The sequence below is a fragment of the Oryx dammah genome, unplaced genomic scaffold (genome assembly GCF_014754425.2).
Source record: "Oryx dammah isolate SB20612 unplaced genomic scaffold, SCBI_Odam_1.1 HiC_scaffold_18, whole genome shotgun sequence".
Taxonomy (NCBI): Eukaryota; Metazoa; Chordata; class Mammalia; order Artiodactyla; family Bovidae; genus Oryx; species Oryx dammah.
Genome location: NW_024070202.1, coordinates 119,203,198 through 119,218,862, shown reverse-complemented (window position 1 = coordinate 119,218,862; position 15,665 = coordinate 119,203,198). Strand labels below are relative to the sequence as shown.

General features: G+C 47.2%; 1 protein-coding gene across 1 annotated transcript in view; it reads left to right on the top strand.

Annotated features, from left to right (window-relative positions):
• Window positions 1–417: 417 nt before the first annotated feature.
• NCAPG2 (non-SMC condensin II complex subunit G2) overlaps window positions 418–15,665 on the top strand; it is a 71,301-nt gene continuing 56,053 nt past the window's right edge. The window contains exons 1-8 of the mRNA XM_040260093.1: window positions 418–529; window positions 2,649–2,768; window positions 6,376–6,564; window positions 6,876–6,990; window positions 8,681–8,835; window positions 10,181–10,315; window positions 13,409–13,503; window positions 14,733–14,802. Of these exons, the coding sequence (XP_040116027.1) occupies window positions 2,691–2,768; window positions 6,376–6,564; window positions 6,876–6,990; window positions 8,681–8,835; window positions 10,181–10,315; window positions 13,409–13,503; window positions 14,733–14,802 (837 nt within the window). The 5' untranslated portion in view covers window positions 418–529; window positions 2,649–2,690. The remainder of the gene's footprint in view (window positions 530–2,648; window positions 2,769–6,375; window positions 6,565–6,875; window positions 6,991–8,680; window positions 8,836–10,180; window positions 10,316–13,408; window positions 13,504–14,732; window positions 14,803–15,665) is intronic.

Sequence of the window (15,665 nt, the reverse complement as noted above, 5' to 3'; positions counted from 1 at the left end):
TATATGTGTATACATTTATTTATAAATATATTTTGCTGCACACATGGTCCATAGAAATTGCATGGCAGAAACAGATACTGCATTAAGGACACAATTACGTGGGAAACGTTAGAGTTCACCCAGACCCGGAGTTCAGTTGCTATTGTTCAGGTCACTGGATGCATATAAAGGGTGATTTCACAGTTTTATTCTGAGTTAGTCTTTATAATTATGTCAGAGGTTGTATCTGTTTCAATCACTTAAGACAAATTTTGATGTCAAGCTAAAAAACGTCACGATCCGAGCTCGCGTGGAGAGGCGTGGCCGGCGCAGCGGCTCGGGCGGCCTCGGAGGCGGGGCCTGGGGCGGGCGGGGCCTGGGGCGGCCTCGGAGGCCTGGGGCGGGCGCGCGCCCTCCGGCGGCCCAGTCCACGCCCAGTTATCGCGAGAGCGGCTCGTGTGACGCGCGGGCGGGTGGGGCGCGTCGGGGGAGCCGGCGGGCGGGTTTGAATCTGGTCAGAACGCGGGAAACGGCGGGTCCCGGGGACAAGGTGAGCGCCGCGCGGTCGGCCGGCGGAGGGCTGGGGCCGGGGGCCGGGAGATGGGGGGCTCGGTCGGGTCGGCTCCCTAGCACCGCAAGCCTCCGCGTGGGCCGCGATCCGAGCCCGCGGCCCGGCCGGGGCTCTGAGGCGGCCGGGAAGGCGGGCGCCGGGCCGGGAGCGCGCCACACTCCGCGCCTGTTCCCCCGGGACTGAGTTCAGGGGCCCCGCAGTCTGGGCCGGGCTGACCCCGGGCAGGGTCCCCTGAGCCCCGGACCGGGGGCTGATCCCGGGCAGGGTCCCCTGAGCCCCGGACCGGGGGCTGACACCGGCCAGGGTCCCCTGAGCCCCGGACCGGGGGCTGATCCCGGGCAGGGTCCCCTGAGCCCCGGACCGGGGGCTGACACCGGCCAGGGTCCCCTGAGCCCCGGACCGGGGGCTGACCCCGGGCAGGGTCCCCTGAGCCCCGGACCGGGGGCTGATCTCAGAGCTCCCTTCTCTGAGCCCTTGTGCCCTGGGGGAACTGTCCTCAGGTGTCTCTCCTAGTTCTGAGATGAATGGTTGGCTCCAGGTGACAGGGGTTTTCTGCGGTGACAACGTGACAGAAGTCTCTCTTGAATGCTTATCTTAGTTCAGTGCCAGACCTCCTGTGTACAGAGCACCCTGCCGTTGGGGGTGGTGGTTGCCTGGCGAGGTGATCTCTCCTAGCAGGTAGCTCTGGTTGGAGGGACAGGGCCCTGAGTACATAGTAGTGGTCACTTTGAGGGAGACTGAGTAAAGTTGGAAAATTAATTACCCTTCAAGAACTACAGTCACAGTGCCAGAGAGAAAATGGGGGCTATGGCAGTGAATCTGCTCTCCTACTGGGAGTAGATTACTGTGAAAATTATGTTTGGAAATAGAGCAAACCAGAAAAGCTACTAGAATCACAAACAAGCAGGGTCCCCATTTTAAGGTAAATGTTTCTGTGTAGTTGGCTGCACCTCTTTTGGAATATTGTTCATTTAAACTCGAACTCAAACTAGCCGTCATCATGCATCAGGCTTGTTGCTAGTGGCCCTCTTGCCTGCTTGGCGGGTCAGAAGTCATGCCTGTCTCTCAGCCATCTGAGTTGAGGGCTGAGGCAGCCATACTTTAGTGTTACTTATGTGGGGAAGTTATTTTCTGTCCTTGTTGTTTGATTTAAATGCTAAGATCTTGGGTTCTGCATTTGAGATGACTCTGTCATGGTAATTGTCGCCATTGGTACCAGTAATTCTCCATGTTGCTCTGCTTGGGACTGCAGGAGGTTTTCATTTATTTTTAAGGTAAGTGTCCTGGTACATGCATGTTCTTTGCAGTTGCTTCATGATGTCTTTCGAATCAGGTACTGCAAGCACTAGGCGGTGTAAATGAAAAATAGGATTTTTTAGGGGAGACACAGTCCCTGAGCTCTCGTCCCACGGGGCTGAGGAGGAGTGCACCTGATGTGCACACTAACAAGCTCCCAGGTGGCCCCACGGCCACACACTGCCTAGCAAGGCGACTGGCAGGGGTTATCTGGATGCAGGAATGGTGCTTGAGGAAGGAGAGTCTTGAGGCGTTAGCAGCTCGGTTCCGTCTGTTCTTTGCTGAGCTGCCTCAGACCTGAAGGAGCATCTTGTGAGGGTCCTAGAAAGGGAGAGAGGTGAGCCTCCTAGAGCTGTTGGATTTCTCTTTCCTTAGTTGTTAACTTCATTAACAATCGATAAAAACATGATGTTATGTTGATACTGTTCTCAGTGAAGACAAGAAGGAAGTTATTTTTTATTTTGAAGTATTTTTTACCGATATAGTTGATTTACAATGCTGTGTTAGTTTCTGCTGTACAGGATCAACTGTGCACTTATCCACTCTCTTTTAGATTCTTTCCCATATATGTCATTCCAGAGCATTGAGGAGAGCCCCCAGTGCTACCATTCGGCTCTTACTAGTTACCTTTTCATATACAGTGGTGTGTATGCGTCAATCCCTTTCCCCCTTGGTAACAGTGTTATTTTTTAGATGTTATAGCTTGTTTACGTCAAAATATTGTTAGAAACTGTCTATCACAGGTAGTGTATGGCTTTTCTTGCAGTTTTGGATACTAACTATGGTTGTGTTGTTTTACTAGTGTTGCAGAATAAATGCCATATGAAAAACAGTTTGATCTGCTATGGAAAAACGTGAGACATTCATACAAGCAGTGTCTAAGGAGCTGATTGGAAAATTTTTACAATTCATTGAACTTGATGTAAGTTTTATGTTTAGCTTTATTGTGATCTTGACTGTTAATATAAGACGTTTTGCTAAAATCATTATATTCACAGGTGAAATGTAGTCATTTCAGTGAATCTGTACGGACCAAGGTGTATTTAAGAAAGTAAAGCAAAACTATACACGATTAGATCTGCCGATGGGCAACTACTCACAAAAAGTGTTTCCTGTTTGCTTTAAGAGGGTTGTTGTGAGGATGCTAAGTGGTGTAACACAAGATGTTTCTAATTACTTACTTAAATATTTATTGATCTCCTGTTGTGTGCATGGCATTGTGAGGAAAACATCCTTTTTTATCCTTAGGTTATTTACATGTTGTGGTGAAACCAGGTGTGTAAATATAGCACGGTAAGGGTTAAACTCATGCGAAGAGTTGACTCATTGGAAAAGACTCTGATGCTGGGAGGGATTGGGGGCAGGAGGAAAAGGGGACAACAGAGGATGAGATGGCTGGATGGCATCTTTGACTCGATGGACGTGAGTCTGGGTGGACTCCGGGAGATGGTGACGGACAGGGAGGCCTGGTGTGCTGCGATTCATGGGGTCGCAAAGAGTCGGACGCAACTGAGCGACTGAACTGAACTGAACTGAAGGGCTAAACTGGGGCAGAGGCGTAGAGGGACCCAGATTTAGACATGGAATGTTTCCCATCCTGATGTAAAGGCTGTGGAACCAAAGATCTAAAAGGTGAATTAAGTTAACCAGTCAGAGAGGGGTATGGAGAAGGACTGCGCTAACCAACAGGGTTAACTCTGAAGACTGGAGAAGTACCTTGTGCTTGAACTTAGAGATGTATGGTGTAAAAACACCAGCTGAGGAAGAAGGCAAGAGGTGACACTTGGAATGAGACCTCGACCATTCTGAGGGGTTGAGACTGTCCTGAGAGGAACAGGGACTTTTAAGCAGAGAGTGACATGTGTGCAAAAGGATGAAAGAGAAAGACAGAAAGAGAAGACTCACCTTTTGGGAATATTCCTTTGAACATGAAGGAAAGGACCTCGTTTGTTCAGCGAGGTCCTAAGTGGGAAGAAGGCAGGCTTGAGGGAGGAGATGGCTCACGTGGGACGTGCTGAGAGGCTCCAGGACGCACGTGTGAGAGGCGTGCAGGAGGAGGTGGAGAGGCAGGCCTGGAGCCGGGAGCAGCTCTGGGCTGGAGGCAGGCTCGGGGCATCAGCTCTGGCTGGGATACGTGGGACCATCTATGCAGTGTAGTAGGAGAAAGGCCTGGGACCGACTGTGCAGGACCCCCGCTTTAGGGCCCCGGCGCTAGAATCTGTGGCCTCGGGGCACATGGTACATACCTCACTGGTTCTGATCATGCAGTGAAAGCCAGAGGAGTGACAGCTAAGAACTGCGTGGAGATTGGGGGAGAGAGTTCTGGACAAGGAGCCCTGGGCCACTCGGATGGGTCCCGCGGAGAGGAGGCTGGTGGGGCTGGGATGGAGAGGTGGCCTTGCTCTGCTGTCCTGCCTTGCGAGACTCTTGACTCCGGGGTGCCACAGCCCCCACCTCCGTGACTGACAGTCTGGAAGCGTGCAGGCAGCTGCTGGGAGGCCTGCCCTTCCCCTGCCCTTGTTTGCTCGTTTATGCATATGGAGGGGCTGCGTGTGTGAGCGGTGTCACGGCCTCCTTGGTGAGGCACGTGGTGTTGATTTCTGTCATTGCTGGTGCATTCGTATTCCCGTTTTTGTAGTTAACAAGTGATCTGTGGGGAAATGGGCTTCCCAGGTGGCACAGTGGTAAAGAATCCACCTGCCAGTGCAGGAGACACAGGAGGCGCGGGCTCGATCCCTGGGTGGGGAAGAGCCCCTGGAGGAGGAGGTGACAACCCACTCCAGCATTCTCGCCTGGGAAATCCCATGGACAGAGGAGCCGGCGGGCTGCTGTCTATGGAGTCCCAGACACGAAGCGACTGACCACGCATGCATGCTGCGGGGAAGTAAGCTGAGACTAGGTCAGTTCTTTTCTCCTCATCCAGCTTCTGCCCTTTGGAAGAAAACAAAAAGGTGAAATACCACTGTCTCCCGCCAGACTGAAAGTACTATGTGTTGGTGAGACGTGGAATATTTGAGAATTTCATCACTGCCGGGGATATGGAGACTGCTACACCGTTTAGAGTAACAAATATATATTCAACTGATAGTGTTGAATGTATGCAGACTCTTCAGTTGGCAATCCATTCTTTATTTAGTCCTTAAATAAGAGCCATGTAAAACAATGTTCTTTGCAGTGTTTTTGTGAAATACCCCAAACCCAGAAACAACTAAATGATGATCAACAGACAAATGGATAAATACATTTTGTTATGTTTATGCAATGGAAAGCTCTACAAAAGTAAAATCAAAACTATAATGGAAATGAAATGGAACTAAATGAACTGTAATGACATGCAGTCATTATGGATGACCGTCACTGAACAGTGTTGGGCAAGAGAAGCAAGATACGAAAGAACAGAGACCCTGTGCCCCAATTCTCTGCCAAGTGGAAAATAGACCTATTTACAGGACATGGTTTAGGGATGCAGACGGTGGAGACAGTATCCTGAAAAGCACTGCAGTAATTACCATAAACGCTGAAGAAGCAGGGAGGGAGGGCGGCAGCCCTGAAAGGGTGGTGGAGACACGTGGCTTTGTTTACTTACCTACAGTCACACTTAGTGCACTTTTCCATATGTGTATTTCACAATATCTTTAAAATATATTGATAGTTGGGGTTTCTTACCTGATCAATTATTACTATGATCACTACAAAATTGTGATTTTCCAATCCCAAATTGCTGCTGTTTATTTATTGCTATTAATAGCATGCCAATGCCATTAGTTAATTATTGGTAAGTTATTGGCTGTGCGTGCATGCTCAGTTGCTTCAGTTGTGTCTGACTTTTTGTGATCCCATGGACTGTAGCCCGCCAGGCTCCCCTGTCCATGAGATTCTCCAGGCAAGAATACTGGAGTGGGTTGTAATGCCCTCCTCCAGGGAATCTTCCTGACCGAGGGATCGAACCTATGTCGTCTGCATCTCCCGCGCTGTAGGCGGATTCTTTACTTCTGAGCCACTGGGGAAGCCCAATTATTGGCTACTATTTATTATCAGTATGGCCTCATTGGCTTTTATTTTATTCAAAGAGTTATAATCCCTTATTGTGGCTGTAGTGGTGCTCATGTTGTACCAGGTTGGATACAGGGACAAAGTCAGGGCCCAAGACTGGTTGGAGACCAGAAAATCAGCTTGCAGTCCTTGGCATGGCCGTATTATTACTGCTGTGGCTCTTACTGCTCCTTGAGCTCTGGCATACACTTGTAACCAGATTTCAGGCCTGGAGACAGAGGACATCTGGGTGGATTGGTGTCGGGGGCAGTTTTGCTAAGGGGGTGAAGGGGACTGACTAGGGGCAGAGGAATCTTCTGCTTTCTGTCTAATCATTCCTGTACTTTGCCCTTTTAGGACTGGATTTCAAAAACTCCAGCCCGACTCTTGAATTTCAAACTTAGTTATTAGCACATAAATTTCTTTTGATGCCATTATAAGGAAGATAGAACTGTTTTCTTGTATTTGAAATGTAACAGTGGCTATTTATTTTGCAGAATGATACTTGTGACCCGTTCAACCTAAATGAGTTGATAGATGAATTATCAAGGAAGCAGAAAGAAGAACTATGGCAAAGGCTCAAGAATTTGCTAGTAGACGTGTTGTTGGAGAGCCCAGTGGAGGGGTGGCAGGCAGCAAAAGCCCCCAGTGAAGACAGTCTGAAAGCAGAGCAGGGTTCAAAAATGGTAACCCTCATCCTTCAAAGATAAATTTCGTTTTTCATGTTAAAAAAGTAATTGTTCATTGTGTATAATTGAATTTTACATTGTTAAAATTAAAGTTAGAAGACGAGAGTACCAGAAGTCTATTTAATGTAATTATACCTTTTTTGATCCTACCGTTATTTACCTAGTATTCAGGGTTGCTCTTTTCAAACTGCTGACCTGTGTTCAGCTTTAACTCACTTTTTAGAATAAGTGTCAAGTGTGGCTTTATTTTCATAAATTTAGTAAGTTTTACATTTAAAATTAAATTAAAATTTTTTTTTTACTTATAGCATAGAAACATAGAAATAATCCATGCAATTACATCTGTGATTCTTGCTTCTGTGTCAGTAATAAATGAAAGAGAGAACTATGAAGCCTTACTGGAATGTGCTGTTATATTAAATGGTAAGTTGACTTTGCAGTAACATGGGGTGTGAATTAGTGCTGTGTCTGAGTGACACAGTAAAGGGAAGCCCCCAGCAGTGGAGAAGCAGGGCTCTTGTACTTCAGCTGGAAAAAAATGAGCAAAGGAGCATTCCTTTAGGGGCTGTCCTGAGTAATTATTTCATTTGAGCCACATATAAATGTTTCAGATGGTGAAAATGTGCATTACTGGACAACTGATTGCTGTTTAGAGGTTTTTTAGAAATATCTTATTTGAACCTTCAGGACCAATAAGAGCTGATAAAGGGGAAGCAGTCATTGCACGTTCCTCAGCTGGTGATTGGAGAAGGCAATGGCACCCCACTCCAGTGCTCTTGCCTGGAGAATCCCAGGGACGGGGGAGCCTGGTGGGCTGCAGTCCCTGGGGTCGCTGAGGGTCAGACACGACTGAGCAACTTCACTTTCACTTTCACTTTCATGCATTGGAGAAGGGAATGGCAACCCACTCCAGTGTTCTTGCCTGGAGAATCCCAGGGACGGGGAAGCCTGGTGGGCTGCCGTCTATGGGGTCCACAGAGTCGGACACGACTGAAGCGACTTAGCAGCAGCAGCAGCAGCTGGTGATTTACTGCCCAGCAGTTCAAGGAAGCCCAATACCCGTGACACTGCCTTTTCCTCTCTAATTGCGTCATGAGTATGACCTGGGGAACAGGTGTTGACTCCTCCTACTCGAATGTTCCTAAGTTGGTACTCTGAATTTTAAGTAAACTGTGAGATGATAGTTATTAATTTAGTAGGAACACTAATATGAATTTATGAGAAGATCTGATTATATAATATTTGAATGAAATTATAGCTATAAAAGATGCAAAGATAACTTTGAGTGATTTTTTTTTGTTTTTTTAAGAAAAATCTCACAGGTACCCTTACCTCCCACTGTGTGAATCTGATTAGTTCCCTAATCAGATTTGTCATCAAATTCTCACTGGCATTTTCATTTCACACAGAAACTAGAGCCACTTGGCTTATGTATCTGTTTAGTATGCTCTCTTATTCAGAATTCTTGTGTGGAATTAGTGTCTTATTAAGATTACCCCGGTCAGTATGAAAGGAGCTCGCAGATGCTTGTGGCTGTTACCACCAGTTCATCCTCAATTTCCAAACATGAAATTCCCCATTAATTCAGGAATTTTGCTTTAGAATAATGGCTTTCAGATGTCTGGATTATAGTTACGAGCACACTGTCAGTATTTTAATTTAGTTTTTGAGCTCTTTTGTTAATAACAGCACTACAGCTTTTCTGTTCATTATAATAGTTGCTTTTACTATTTTTCATCAATAGCCAGAACTTGAGGCTAACAAGCTGAGGGGTAGTTGTGGGGTAGCTGGTCACTCGGCCTGCCCTGGCTCAGCCGTTGAGTGTTGCCATCGGTGCCCCTGCGCTTGGGTGTGGAGCGCTTGTTGCTAGGAGTTTGGGCGATAGGGCCTCTTGGTCTTCTAAGATTTCCTGTTCTGTTGGGTCCGCTTTTACAGCAGTGGTGGGACAGCGTTTTAGTTAGCATTGTTTGCATGCTATAAACACTGGGTGGAAGTCTTGGTGAGTCACACCAGTGTCTGCTGGGTTCCCTGAGTCGCGTGCTCGTCTGGGCTGGATCTGGGCTGGCCCCGGTTCTCTGCACTCACTCACTGTGCAGCGGCTGCTCTGTTGCAGGAATTTTGTACGCGCTGCCAGAGGGTGAGCGAGCACTGCAGGGCTCCATCCAGGACCTGTGCGTGAAGTGGTGGGAGAGAGGCCTGCCCGCCAAGGAGAACATGGGCAAGACCGCCTTCGTCATGCTGCTGCGGAGGAGTCTCAGGACGAGGACAGTGCGTTCCCTTTCTGCAGTACACGCTGCACACGCTGCGCTTTGCTAAGAAGTGCACACGCTTATTCCAGTTAGGAGTCATGTCTGATCGCGAGAGGCCTGGCACGGTGGCTCCCAGTCGGGGTTTTCACCGGGTGATGCTCAGAGGTGGGCGGTCAAGGGTGGGCCGAGCTCCACGTGCGTGCGTTGTGCACAGACTCTCTCCCCGTCTTCCTTGGTGTGTGGCCTACGGAAGGCTGTCCCCTCGATGGGAACTGCTCCAGGGAGAACTGAGTGGGGGCATGTCAGGGAGAGCCTGCCGACCCGAGTGGGTGGGCAGGAGGGCAGCCGGGGTGGGGCTGTGGACGCTTCGGTGGGCCCGCAGGAAGCATGGCGAATGCAGGATATAACACATCCTTCAGTCCTTGGCATGCAACTCAGAGATCCAGAAAAAGAGCAGTTTTCTCCCCTGATCAAACAACAGCAGATACTTCTGTTCATCTTAGAAAACTGGGCAAATGAAGAAGAGGGAAAATTAAAAAAAAACAAAAATCATCAGTGATTCCACTACCAAGGCAACCCTTGTCAGTTGAGGGATCTTTGGGGGTTTCTCTTTGCCCTCCCTCTACATCTTTGCTGACTTGTCACAGATTCCTACAAGTGAAATTTGTAGGTCAGTGGGTTTGAACTTGGAGCTCTTGGTACACATTGCCAACAGCTTTCTACGTACCTTACAGCTGATCCTGTTCTTACCTCCCGTGGGACAGACTGTCCCATGGTGGCCTCCAAGGAGCAGTCAATTTCACGGCAGAAAAGAATCTTTTTGACTGCATCTTCAGCTCGCACTCTGACTCCCTGCTGGCCATAGGAGTGATTGAAAACTAATTGTTTGTGTCAGAACTTATCCATAAGCCACCCTTGGTTTCCCTTTTTAAAATCCATTTTCCCTGCCATCCTTGTTCACCTTTAAAATCAAGACTTTATTTAAACGTCTGCACTTGTGCCGTTTACCACATTGGCCACCAGCCACACGGGCCGATTACGTCTCCAGTTAAGAACGTTCACGGTCTGTTTCCTGGCGGTGCAGTCCTCTGGCAGTCGCTCCGTGGCCTGGAGTGGCTCAGCGCAGGTTCCCCTCGGTGGTGCGTAAAATGGTGCGCAGTGCTGGCCGTCAGCATCTCTGCTTGCTTTTGCCTGGGTTTTAGGAAAATGTTCTCTGGAGCTTTGTTTGCAAATTTTAAAATGTTTTCTCTCATCAATTTTTCTTTTTTGATGACATAAAATAGTCTCATAGTTAATTTAAAATGTGGCCTTACCCGTTATTAAAAAAAAAAAATTAGTTGATTTTCTTTTCCTGTCATCCCCAGGGTGCAGACATATGTCGGCTGTGGCGTATCCATCAGGCTTTATATTGCTTTGATTATCATTTGGAAGAAAGTAGAGAAATTAAAGACATGCTGCTTGAGTGCTTCATAAATGTCAATTACATCAAAAAAGAAGAGGCAAGTGGTTTTTCATCTTGGTGTGTTTGTGAACTGCTTTTAAAAAAATTAATTTATTTTCTGACTGCACTGAGTCGTCTTTGCTGCATGCAGGGGCTATTCTTCACTGCAGTGTGTGGGGTTTTCAGAGCTTCTCTTATTGTGGAGTACAGTCTAAGTTGGTGTACAGCATGTGGAGTTTTCCTGGACCAGGGAGCGAACCCATGTTCCCTGCGTTGGTAGGCAGATTCTTAACCACCGGAGCACCAGGAAAGCCCTGTGAGCTGCTTTTTGATGGAAGTTTTTCCTAAGTTCGTGAGTTTGCTGTTTGCACCATGCTCAGTGTCTTAATAAAGGGCCAGCTTAACTGTCAAGAGCTATTATATTTGTTGCAATTCATATTTACTGCATGACAGTGTTAAGGAAACATTTTACAAGTCATTGTGTATTTCATCATTAAAGGAGATGGTAACAGGTGGCTGTGTGAATCCTGGGGGAGCCATGATTGCATTTTAAATTAAAAATGACTAAAAATAAGGTTGAGAAGGCACTTCCCCATGGATCAGATCTGGCCTTCTGCCCTAATTCCAGGTTAATTGGCATATAACTCGAAGCTATCATCATAAGGTTCTTGGTTTTCATACCCATCCAGTAAATCGAAAGCGAGGCTCCTGGCCCAGTGCCCCACTGTCCACCCGTGGTCACTCCCACACTCGGCTACCAAGCACATGAAGTAGGGCCAATCCAGCTGTGGCCTTAAATGTGAAAGACGTAGGTATTTGAAACTTGATATGGAAAAAGAATGTTAAATATCACATTAATAATTTTTGTGTATTTATTACATATTTATATGACACTTTGGATATATTAGATTACATAAATACATTATTAAAGTTAATTTAATCTTTTTTTATCTTTATTAATGTGGCTATTAGAGAATTAAAATTACAGAGTGGCTTGCCTAGCTCTCTTGGACATGCTCATCTGTTATCTTTAGAGTTTGCTGTACTTGTTTTACTTTATTTTTTTAAGAAGCGCTGCAAACATGAACCTCTCAATAATTTGTTGTAATTTTGGGCAGAGGTTTAGATTAAACAAAAAAGTTATCTCTTTGTTTCGGCTCCCCTGGGCCTCTCCTGCTGCTCGGCTCTGGCTGCAGCAGCGGGGCCGTCGCTGCGGTGGCTTCTGTTACTGCAGAGCGTGGGCTCCACAGCACAGGCTCAGCGGTTGCGGTGCACAGGCTTGGCTGCCCCGTGGCATGGGGTCTTCCTGGAGCAGGGATCAAGCTGGTATCTCCTGCACTGGCAGCCGGATTCGTTACCACTGAGCCCCCAGGGAAGCCCCTCTGTAGTCTTTTTGTTCATTGTTTCGTAACTCAGTCATGTCTGATCCCTTGCGACCCCATGGACTGCAGCACGCCAGGCTTCCGAGTCCTTCAGTGTCTCCCAGAGTTTGCTCAAACTTATGTCCATTGAGTCAGTGATACCATCTAACCATCTCCTCTATCAACCCCTTCTCTCCCTGCCCTCATTCTTTCCCAGCATCAGGCTCTTTTCCAGTGAGTTGGCTGTTCTCATTAGGTGGCCAAAGTATTGGAGCTTCAGCATCAGTCCTTCCAATGGATATTCAGGGTTATTCCTTTAAGATTGACTGGTCTTTTTAGATTGACTATATTTCCATGTTGGGATGCAAAGCACGTTGTTTTTGATATAGAATATAGCCTTGTTTCTGACTGCTTATGGCCTGGCGGACATGATTTGAGGCAAAAGGGGGCAGCGGTCACCCATCCCCGAAGGAGGTGTTGGGAAGGACCTCCCAGAGGAAGAGGGCCCCCTGAGGAACTTGCTCAGGCCTCACACTCATGGTGGGGCAGGGCAGGCTTTGACCCCAGCGTGCCTGCTCCCCATGCACCCTCTCACTGGTGACACCGAAGGGCTGGACCTGATTGCTGCCCACACTGGCCGAAACCTTCAGCTCTGGGGGTCAGAAAGGCTGTGTTCAGACCCCTGGTGTCCACTGAACAGGTGGTAGGTCGCCTTGATCATACACCGTACAGTCTCAGTGTTTCCTTCTGTGGTGTAGGAACAGCGGCCGCCATCTCCCAGGGTCCCCTCGGGGCACGCTCGGCCTTTCACGGGGCCCTTGGTGCCCGTGCGACGGGAGATACACTGGCGGCTGCTGCTGCGCTGACGTCGTCATTGTTGGAGAGACACTGGGCCTCTGCCCTGGGTGTCCAGGGTAGTTGTGGAGTTTGGGAGAGTGAAGTATAGAGTGGATTCAGACACACTTTATATTGACTTATACATGTGTGTGTGTTAGTCGCTCAGTTGTGTCCAGCTCTTTGCAACCCTAAGGACTGTAGCCCGCTGGGCTCCTCTGTCCATGGAATTATACATAGCAGTGGGTAAATTACACTTGTTTAACACACACACGCACACACACATAGGCAAATATAGATGTGAATGGTCTTTCCCAGGTGGCTCAAGTGGTAAAGAATCTGCCTGCTAGTGCAAGAGATGTGGGTTCGATCCCTGGGATGGAAAGGTCCCTTGGAGGAGGAGATGGCAGCCATTCCAGTATTTTTCCGTGGGAAATCCCACGGACAGAGCAGCCTGGCGGGCTATGGTCTATGGAGTTGCAAAGACTTGGACATGACACAGCGAATGAGCACTTAGACGTAAACATATATGTGTGTGTTAACGCTCTCTCTTTTTAAAATTTGTGTTCTCTTTTAAATTTAAGATAGCTGAACTAGTTTCCTGATCAGTTACTAATTTGGTCAGGTCAGTTTCCAGTCATTCTAGGTCAATGATAAACCTCTTCTGGACTCTACTGGCAACTTATTTCCAGTAAATACTTGTTAACCCTGCCTGTCGAGGCCTGATGGCCCTGCCACTCGCTCCAGAGTGTCTGGCCCCGCCTGCCCTGCTGCCCCGCGCGGGCCCCGCCGCTGCAGTGTACAGCTTCCACGTTAGAAGTATGGGTGCTTCCTTTGTCGGGAGTAGCGAGCTTCAGTACTAGTTACTCCACTTTCAAAGAACTGTTTGTTTTTAGTTACTGGGAACTTTTTATTTGGTTGCAATTTTAACATTACATCCTATTTTTAATTTATAGGGAAGAAGATTTCTTAGTTCTCTCTTCAATTGGAATATAAATTTCATTAAAATGATTCATGGGACCATTAAAAACCAGTTACAAGGATTACCAAAGTAAGTGTTAAAAACAAGTAACGTTTTGTGCTTAGTCTGGTTTTGGAAGTTTCTATTTGACTTGACTTTGGTCAGGTCAACTTTTAGGGGCTTCCCTGGTAGCTCAGCTGGTAAAGAATCCGCCTGCAGTGCAGGAGACCTGGATTCGATCCCCAGGTCGGGAAGATCCCCTGAAGAAAGGAATGACTACCCACTCCAGTATTCTTGCCTGGAGAGCCCCATGGACAGAAGGACCTGCTGGGCTATAGTCTGTGGGGTCACAGTCAGACACGACTGAGTGACTAGCATGATGATGATGATTAGAAGCTTTAGAAACTACCTCTTCTTATCTATTATGTACTGTTGTATTGCTGAATACTTATTTTCCTTGCTATAGGAAACCATTCTTTTTCAGTAGTGACACTGAAATTAAGACTTTACTTTGTGGTAATTCTTTACATAGATTATTCACCGGTTCCATCTCAGCCTCACTCGTAGTAAAGTTCATGTGGCTAGAACGTCTGGTCCTTTGGGTCTCTGCGCACACTGCGATCCCCCTAAGGCGGAGCTGTGTGGGTGGTGGAGGAGCCCCTGAGGAGGGCCTCTCTACCGATTCCCCAGCCTCTGGGCCCTGGCAGTGTTGGGAGCTGTTTGCCGCATTCAAGGTCAAGTGCTTAACCTGCTGTGGAATTTTCCGATCCTCTATCCCGTCAGGCGGCTGTGTGAGAACTGAGCTGGGACTCGATGCTGGGTCTCTGATAGTTCACTGGAATGCTGCTGCCTCCTCTCCCCTCATTTGCACAATATTTGGGTTGAATCAGCAGATTTTCCTCATTATGAGTCTAAGTGAAACCTGGTGTTTTAGGATTCCCTGTACCTGAGCTAATTGGTCTAGAATGACTCCAAATTAAAGTGTATTTGTATTTAAACTTTTTATATTTATAGTTCTTATTAGAAATAAATTTATCTTTAAAGTTTTTTACTTAAGAACTTGGTTCTAGGCGTACGTTACATAGTTTTGCAGAAAATAGTGACGTCCTGGGGAAGCAGTGACTGAGGAGGAAGAAGCTGACATCTCAGTCCTTCTCCAGACTAGTTTCTGCTTCCTGCTCCAGGCAGACAACCTGTCTCTACTTTGCGAAGCACTAGTGTAAAACAGTGTCTTCTTCCCTGGGAGAGGAGACTGCCTGAAATGATACATGTGAAAAATATAATTCTTCAAACTTGCATTAATTTTTTTTTTTTCCCAGATCTTTGATGGTACACATTGCGGAAATTTATTTCAGAGCTTGGAAAAAGGCTTCAGGGAAAATAATGGAGGTATTTCCTTTTTGTTTTATGAAAGGTTAGCACATTTTCATTGTGTTCTGGTTACTAAATAAATAGCCACACTCGGGCTGTTTGAAACCCATTTGTGCCTGTCTGTCAAGCCAAAGCTCACAGTGAGCATCCACATGGCGCAGGCGTGGTGTCATCCACACCTACTCGGTCACGCCCACACCGAGCACCGCCTCAGGGTGTCCCTCCCTCCCCACGACCTGCAGTTTGAGTGGCACCAAGGCTTTTGCGCATTTTGGCAGCTCTGGACCTGCAGTGTCCGACCACGTATATCTGCTGGGCCTTTGAAACGTGGCCAGTCCAAGCTGAGATGGGCTGTAAGTGTAAGAAACTCACCAGATTTGCAAGACAGTCTGGAAAAAGAAGAATATAAAGTATCTCATGGATATTTTAAAAAGAATATTGATTGCATGTTGAAATGATAGTGTGTTGGATAATTGGGCTAAACAAGATATATTATTAAAGTAAGTTTGCCTTTTTTTTCTGTTTTTAGTGTGGCCACTGGGAGGCTTAAAACTGCATTTGTGGCTGATGTGTTTCTGTTGGCCAGTGCTCCTTGGGAGACTCAGGCCATCTCTTCAGCAACACAATTTGAGAATTTAAAGGTGTTTGTCTGAATCAGGTTTATAGCCTTTAATGACTGTAACACCTACCTACTGGCTGTGTAATTCACAATTAAACATTCATAGGCTCTTTTGGAAAAAAAATCAAAAGAAAATGTCTGATATCCCTTATGTTTTTCTCATACTACGTTCTTAGATGTGTTTTTTTCCTTCTGAGAGTAAAGGGGTCTTTTCTCCTGGGGGAGCAGGCCCTGGACCGGTGTCGGGGGCCGAGGGGCGGCT